Source organism: Salvelinus alpinus, chromosome 8 (assembly GCF_045679555.1).
Source record: "Salvelinus alpinus chromosome 8, SLU_Salpinus.1, whole genome shotgun sequence".
In the NCBI taxonomy this organism is placed as follows: Eukaryota; Metazoa; Chordata; class Actinopteri; order Salmoniformes; family Salmonidae; genus Salvelinus; species Salvelinus alpinus.
Window position 1 is genome coordinate 13,241,050 of NC_092093.1, and position 8,127 is coordinate 13,249,176.

Consider the following 8,127-nt stretch of genomic DNA (forward strand, 5'->3'; position numbering starts at 1 on the left):
CTCCTCCACCCCCTCCTTCAGTTCTCCCTCCTCCACCCACTCCTTCAGTTCTCTCTCCACCACCCCCTCCTTCAGTTCCCCCTCCTCCACCCCCTCCTTCAGTTCTCCCTCCTCCACCCCCTCCTTCAGTTCCCCCTCCTCCACCCCCCTTATTCAGTACTCCCTTCTCCACCTCCTCCGTCGGTTCTCCCTCCTCCACCCCCTCCTTCAGTTCCCCCTCAACCCCCTCCTTCAGTTCTCCCTCCTCCACCCATTCCATCAGTTCTTTCTCCACCACCCCCTCCTTCAGTTCCCCCTCCTCCACCCCCTCCTTCAGTTCTCCCTCCTCCACCCCCTCATTCAGTTCTCCTTCCTCCACCCCCTCCTTCTGTTCTCCCTCCTCCACCCCCTCCTTCAGTTCTCCCTCCTCCACCTCCTCCGTCAGTTATTTCTCCTCCTCCCCCTCCTTCAGTTATTTCTCCTCCACCCCCTCCTTCAGTTCTCCCTCTCCCTCTTCCACCTCCTCCTTCAGTTCTGCCTCCTCCACCCCCTCCTTCAGTTCTCCCTCCTCCACCCATTCATTCAGTTCTCCCTCCTCCACCCCCTCCTTCAGTTCTCCCTCTTCCACCTCCTCCTTCAGTTCTCCCTCCTCCACCCCCTCCTTCAGTTCTCTCTCCTCCACCCCCTCCTTCAGTTCTCCCTCCTCCACCCCCTCCTTCAGTTCTCCCTCCTCCACAACCTCTTTCAGTTATTTCTCCTCCACCCCCTCATTCAGTTCTCCATCAACCACTCCCTCATTCAGTTCTCCTTCCTCCACCTCCTCCGTCAATTATTTCTCCTCCACCCCTCCATCAGTTCTCCCTCCTCCACCTCCTCCTTCAGTTCTCCCTCCTCCACCCCCTCATTCAGTTCACCCTCCTCCACCTCCTCTGTCAGTTCTTTCTCCACCACCCCTCCTTCAGTCTCCCTCCTCCACCTCCTCCTCCAGTTCTCCCTCCTCCACCCCCTCTTTCAGTTCCCACTCCTCCACCCCCTCATTCAGTTCTCCCTCTTCCACCTCCTCCGTCAGTTCTCCCTCCTCCACCCCCTCCTTCAGTTCCCCCTCCTCCACCCCCTCATTCAGTTCTCCCTCCTCCAGTTCTCCCTCCTCCACCCCCTCCTTCAGTTCCCCCTCCTCCACCCCCTCATTCAGTTCTCCCTCCTCCACCTCCTCCGTCAGTTCTTTCTCCACCACCCCCTCCTTCAGATCCCCCTCCTCCAACCCCTCCCTCAGTTCTCCCTCCTCCACCCCCTCATTCAGTTCGCCCACCTCCACCTCCTCCACCTGTTCTCCCTCCTCCACCCCCTTCTTCAGTTCTCCCTCCACCACCTCCTCCGTCAGTTCTTTCTCCACCACCCCCTCCTTCAGTTCTCCCTCCTCCACCTCCTCCCTTAGTTCTTTCTCCTCCACCTCCTCCGTCAGTTCTTTCTCCACCAACCCCTCCTTCAGTTTCCCCTCCTCCACCCCCTCCTTCAGTTCCCCCTCCTCCACCCCCTCCTTCAGTTCTCCCTCCTCCACCCCCTCCTTCAGTTCCCCCTCCTCCACCCCCTCCTTCAGTTTCCCCTCCTCAACCCCCTCATTCAGTTCTCCCTCCTCCACGTCCTCCGTCAGTTCTCCCTCCTCCACCCCCTCCTTCAGTTCCCCCTCCTCCACCCCCTCCTTCAGTTCTCCCTCCTCCACCTCCTCCGTCAGTTCTTTCTCCTCCACCCCTCCTCCAGTTCCCCCTCCTCCACCCCCTCCTTTAGTTCTCTCTCCCCCACCCTCTCTTTCAGTTATTTCTCCTCCAACCCCTCCTTCAGTTCTCCCTCCTCCACCTCCTCCATCAGTTCTTTCTCCACCACCCCCTCCTTCAGTTCTCCCTCCTCCACCTCCTCCGTCAGTTCTTTCTCCTCCACCCCCTCCTTCAGTTCTCCCTCCTCCACCTCCTTCTTCTGTTCTCCCTCCTCCACCCCCTCCTTCAGTTCTCCCTCCTCCACCTCCTCCGTCAGTTCGTTCTCCTCCACCCCCTCCTTCAGTTCCCCCTCCTCCACCCCCTCATTCAGTTCTCCCTCCTCCACCTCCTCCGTCAGTTCTTTCTCCACCACCCCCTCCTTCAGTTCTCCCTCCTCCACCTCCTCCGCCAGTTCGTTCTCCTCCATCCCCTCCTTCAGTTCCCCCTCCTCCACCCCCTTCTTCAGTTCTCCCTCCACCACCTCCTCCTTCAGTTCTTTCTCCACCACCCCCTCCTTCAGTTCTCCCTCCTCCACCTCCTCCCTTAGTTCTTTCTCCTCCACCCCTCCATCAGTTCTTTCTCCTCCACCCCCTCCTTCAGTTTCCCCTCCTCCACCCCCTCCTTCAGTTCCCCCTCCTCCACCCCCTCCTTCAGTTCTCCCTCCTCCACCCCCTCCTTCAGTTCCCCCTCCTCCTCCACCCCCTCCTTCAGTTCCCCCTCCTCCACCCCCTCATTCAGTTCTCCCTCCTCCACCTCCTCCGTCAGTTCTCCCTCCTCCACCCCCTCCTTCAGTTCCCCCTCCTCCACCCCCTCATTCAGTTCTCCCTCATCCACCTCCTCCGTCAGTTCTTTCTCCACCACCCCCTCTTTCAGTTCCCCCTCCTCCACCCCTCCTTCAGTTCTTTCTCCTCCATCCCCTCCTTCAGTTCTCCCTCCTCCACCTCCTCCTTCTGTTCTCCCTCCTCCACCCCCTCCTTCAGTTCTCCCTCCTCCACCTCCTCCTTCAGTTCTTTCTCCTCCACCCCTCCATCAATTATTTTTCCTCCACCTCCTCCTTCAGTTCTCCCTCCACCTCCTCCTTCAGTTCTCCCTTCACCTCCTCCTTCAGTTCTCCCTCCTCCACCTCCTCCTTCAGTTCTCCCTCCTCCATCCCCTCCTTCAGTTCTTCCTCGTCGCCACCACCTCTCATTCTCCTCTCTCGCTCATCTCTCTTTCTCCTCCTCTCTCTGAACTCTCCTTCTCCTCCTCTTTCTCACCTCTCCTTCTCCTCTCTCTCAACTCTCCTTATCCTCCTCTCCACCACCTCTCCTCTCTCTCTCACCTCTCCTTCTCTCTTTCACCTCTCCTTCTCCTATCTCTCACACCTCTCCTTCTCTCTCTGAACTCTCCTTCTCCTCCTCTTTCTCACCTCTCCTTCTCCTCTCCACCACCTCTCCTTCTCCTCTCTCTCACCTTTCCTTCTCCTCTCCTTCTCTCCTCTCTCTCACCTCTCCGTCTCTCTCGCTCTCTCAACTCTTATCCTCTCTCTCACCTCTCCTTCTCCTCTCTCTCACACCTCTGCTCTCTGTGAGGTGATCTGTCACGACTCAACTGGCAACCCCCGCCAGGCAACTGCTCCTTTTGTGCCCGCACAAACACACACTCACGCCCGCTGCTGTCACACAGATTTCAGTTAACCCTGTCTCTGTCAACTATCCCTGGGAGCGGCTAGCTAAGGCTAGTACCACTGGCTGATCGCTGTCACACCAAAACTCCCTGCAAGTGCCACTGTCACACCAAGACCCCTGCTAGTACCCCTGTCACATTGGTCTCTGGAGGGCCTTTATCGACCACAGTCCCGACTCCTCTCTCTTTCAGCATCGCCACAATAAAGAGACAAAAGAGAGAGGGGAGGCCATCGGATGCTCAGAGGAGCAGAAAGTAGACAGGTAATGTGTGCGTGTGCATGTGAGTGTGTGTGTCTCTGTGTGTGTGTTTTCCCAGTGAAAGCCATGAAGAGTTCAGTGTTCCAGACAGTAATGGAGGAGTGTATATATAGATATAATACAAAAAAGAAGCCTCAGTTTAGGAAAAGGTTATCTTTAGAAGAAGAAGGATGAATGAAGAATGAAGATGGATTCTAAAGTTCTTTTGAGAAGGATTCTAAAGTTCTTTTGAGAAGGATTCTAAAGTTGTTTTGAGAAGGATTCTAAAGTTCTTTTGAGAAGGATTCTAAAGTTCTTTTGAGAAGGATTCTAAAGACCTTTGTCTAATACACAGAAAGTTGTTTATTCAGAGACAACCTGTTCCAAAAACACAATCTAGTTATGCTTCCGTCATGCATTAGAGTCATGAAGGAACCACTGTATAGCCAATCCTGCTGAAATAAAAGTAAAAGGCTGTGTAGTGTCCAGTGCTCTTAATACACAAATGAGAAGAGATCAGATGACTGTATGACAGTTTGCCTACTGAAAAACAAGACAGAGAGTAGTCATAATGTAACCTAGTGATAGCCTTCATAATGGAACCTAGTGATAGCCTTCATAATGTAACCTAGTGATAGCCTTCATAATGGAACCTAGTGATAGCCTTCATAATGTAACCTAGTGATAGCCTTCATAATGGAACCTAGTGATAGCCTTCATAATGGAACCTAGTGATAGCCTTAATAATGTAACCTAGTGATAGCCTTCATAATGTAACCTAGTGATAGCCTTCATAATGGAACCTAGTGACAGCCTTCATAATGTAACCTAGTGATAGCCTTCATAATGGAACCTAGTGATAGCCTTCATAATGGAACCTAGTGATAGCCTTCATAATGTAACCTAGTGATAGCCTTCATAATGTAACCTAGTGATAGCCTTCATAATGGAACCTAGTGATAGCATTCATAATGTAACCTAGTGATAGCCTTCATAATGGAACCTAGTGATAGCATTCATAATGTAACCTAGTGATAGCATTCATAATGTAACCTAGTGATAGCCTTCATAATGTAGCCTAGTGATAGCCTTCATTATGTAACCTAGTGATAGCCTTCATTATGTAACCTAGTGAGAGCCTTCATAATGTAACCTAGTGATAGCCTTCATAATGTAACCTAGTTATAGCCTTCAGAATGTAACCTAGTGATAGCCTTCAGAATGTAACCTTGTGGTAGCCTTCATAATGTAACCTAGTGATAGCCTTCATTATGTAACCTAGTGATAGCCTTCATAATGTAACCTAGTGATAGCCTTCATAATGGAACCTAGTGATAGCATTCATAATGGAACCTAGTGATAGCCTTCATAATGTAACCTAGTGATAGCCTTCATTATGTAACCTAGTGATAGCCTTCATTATGTAACCTAGTGATAGCCTTCATAATGTAACCTAGTGATAGCCTTCATAATGTAACCTAGTGATAGCCTTCAGAATGTAACCTTGTGGTAGCCTTCATAATGTACCTAGTGATAGCCTTCATAATGGAACCTAGTGATAGCCTTCATAATGGAACCAAGTGATAGCCTTCATTATGTAACCTAGTGATAGCCTTCATAATGTAACCTAGTGATAGCCTTCATAATGGAACCTAGTTATAGCCTTCATTATGTAACCTAGTGATAGCCTTCATTATGTAACCTAGTGATAGCCTTCATAATGTAACCTAGTGATAGCCTTCATAATGTAACCTAGTGATAGCCTTCAGAATGTAACCTTGTGGTAGCCTTCATAATGTACCTAGTGATAGCCTTCATAATGGAACCTAGTGATAGCCTTCATAATGGAACCAAGTGATAGCCTTCATTATGTAACCTAGTGATAGCCTTCATAATGTAACCTAGTGATAGCCTTCATAATGGAACCTAGTTATAGCCTTCATTATGTAACCTAGTGATAGCCTTCATAATGTAACCTAGTGATAGCCTTCATTATGTAACCTAGTGATAGCCTTCATAATGTAACCTAGTGATAGCCTTCATAATGTAACCTAGTGATAGCCTTCATAATGTAACCTAGTGATAGCCTTCATTATGTAACCTAGTGATAGCCTTCAGAATGTAACCTAGTGATAGCCTTCATTATGTAACCTAGTGATAGCCTTCATAATGTAACCTAGTGATAGCCTTCATAATGGAACCTAGTGATAGCCTTCATAATGGAACCTAGTGATAGCCTTCATTATGTAACCTAGTGATAGCCTTCATAATGTAACCTAGTTATAGCCTTCATTATGTAACCTAGTGATAGCCTTCATAATGTAACCTAGTGATAGCCTTCATTATGTAACCTAGTGATAGCCTTCAGAATGTAACCTAGTGATAGCCTTCATAATGTAACCTAGTGATAGCCTTCATAATGTAACCTAGTGACAGCCTTCATAATGTAACCTAGTGATAGCCTTCAGAATGTAACCTAGTGATAGCCTTCAGAATGTAACCTAGTGATAGCCTTCATTATGTAACCTAGTGATAGCCTTCATAATGTAACCTAGTGATAGCCTTCATTATGTAACCTAGTGATAGCCTTCATAATGGAACCTAGTGATAGCCTTCATAATGGAACCTAGTGATAGCCTTCATAATTGAACCTAGTGATAGCCTTCATAATGTAACCTAATGATAGCCTTCAGAATGTAACCTAGTGATAGCCTTCATAATGTAACCTAGTGATAGCCTTCATAATGTAGCCTAGTGATAGCCTTCATAATGTAACCTAGTGATAGCCTTCATTATGTAACCTAGTGATAGCCTTCATTATGTAACCTAGTGATAGCCTTCATTATGTAACCTAGTGATAGCCTTCATTATGTAACCTAGTGATAGCCTTCAGAATGTAACCTAGTGATAGCCTTCATAATGTAACCTAGTGATAGCCTTCATAATGGAACCTAGTGATAGCCTTCATAATGTAACCTAGTGATAGCCTTCATAATGGAACCTAGTGCTAGCCTTCATTATGGAACCTAGTGATAGCCTTCATAATGTAACCTAGTGATAGCCTTCATAATGTAACCTAGTGATAGCCTTCATAATGGAACCTAGTGATAGCCTTCATAATGTAACCTAGTGATAGCCTTCATAATGTAGCCTAGTGATAGCCTTCATAATGTAACCTAGTGATAGCCTTCATTATGTAACCTAGTGATAGCCTTCATAATGTAACCTAGTGATAGCCTTCATAATGTAACCTAGTGATAGCCTTCATAATGTAACCTAGTGATAGCCTTCATAATGGAACCTGGTGATAGCCTTCATAATGTAACCTAGTGATAGCCTTCATAATGGAACCTAGTGATAGCCTTCATAATGGAACCTAGTGATAGCCTTCATAATGTAACCTAGTGATAGCCTTCATAATGGAACCCAGTGATAGCCTTCATAATGTAACCTAGTGATAGCTTTCAGAATGTAACCTAGTGATAGCCTTCATAATGTAACCTAGTGATAGCCTTCATTATGTAACCTAGTGATAGCCTTCATTATGTAACCTAGTGATAGCCTTCATTATGTAACCTAGTGATAGCCTTCATAATGTAACCTAGTGATAGCCTTCATAATGTAACCTAGTGATAGCCTTCATAATGTAACCTAGTGATAGCCTTCATAATGGAACCTAGTTATAGCCTTCAGAATGTAACCTAGTGATAGCCTTCAGAATGTAACCTAGTGATAGCCTTCATAATGTAACCTAGTGATAGCCTTCATTATGTAACCTAGTGATAGCCTTCATAATGTAACCTAGTGATAGCCTTCATAATGGAACCTAGTGATAGCCTTCATAATGTAACCTAGTGATAGCCTTCAGAATGTAACCTTGTGGTAGCCTTCATAATGTAACCTAGTGATAGCCTTCATTATGTAACCTAGTGATAGCCTTCATAATGTAACCTAGTGATAGCCTTCATAATGTAACCTAGGGATAGCCTTCATAATGTAACCTAGTGATAGCCTGTCCTCATTGAATGGAACCTAGTGACAGCCTGTCCTCATTGAATGGAACCTAGTGACAGCCTGTCCTCATTGAATGGAACCTAGTGACAGCCTGTCCTCATTGAATGGAACCTAGTGACAGCCTGTCCTCATTGAATGGAACCTAGTGACAGCCTGTCCTCATTGAATGGAACCTAGTGACAGCCTCTCCTCATTGAATGGAACCGAAAAAGCTGTCGGTGGTGTCTAGTGCTCTTAATGCTCTTAACACACAGAAGAGATCCCATCAGATAATGCTCTGGTGGTCGGCCATAGAACACGAGAAAGAAGAAAAAAAACTTGATCATGCATGATATGAGATGTGTAGCCTTGAGGAGTAGAAGGGCTGTGTGTAGCGTCCAGTGTTAATAGAACACAAGTTACGACATCACAGGATTTTATGACGGTTTGGTCATAGAAACAGAGAGAGATGAGAGGAAGGTCCTGAGGGTTATTAGAAG

At 47.2% G+C, this 8,127-nt stretch overlaps 1 protein-coding gene across 1 annotated transcript; it reads right to left on the bottom strand.

Annotated features, from left to right (window-relative positions):
* Positions 1-451: 451 nt before the first annotated feature.
* On the bottom strand, positions 452-2,157 carry LOC139583868 (uncharacterized). Its single transcript, XM_071415414.1, has 3 exons — positions 1,808-2,157; positions 1,133-1,766; positions 452-706 (listed from the first exon to the last, which is right to left on the bottom strand). Exons 1-3 carry the CDS (start codon positions 2,155-2,157, stop codon positions 452-454), a joined length of 1,239 nt encoding a protein of 412 aa, XP_071271515.1.
* Between the last annotated feature and the right edge of the window lie 5,970 nt (positions 2,158-8,127).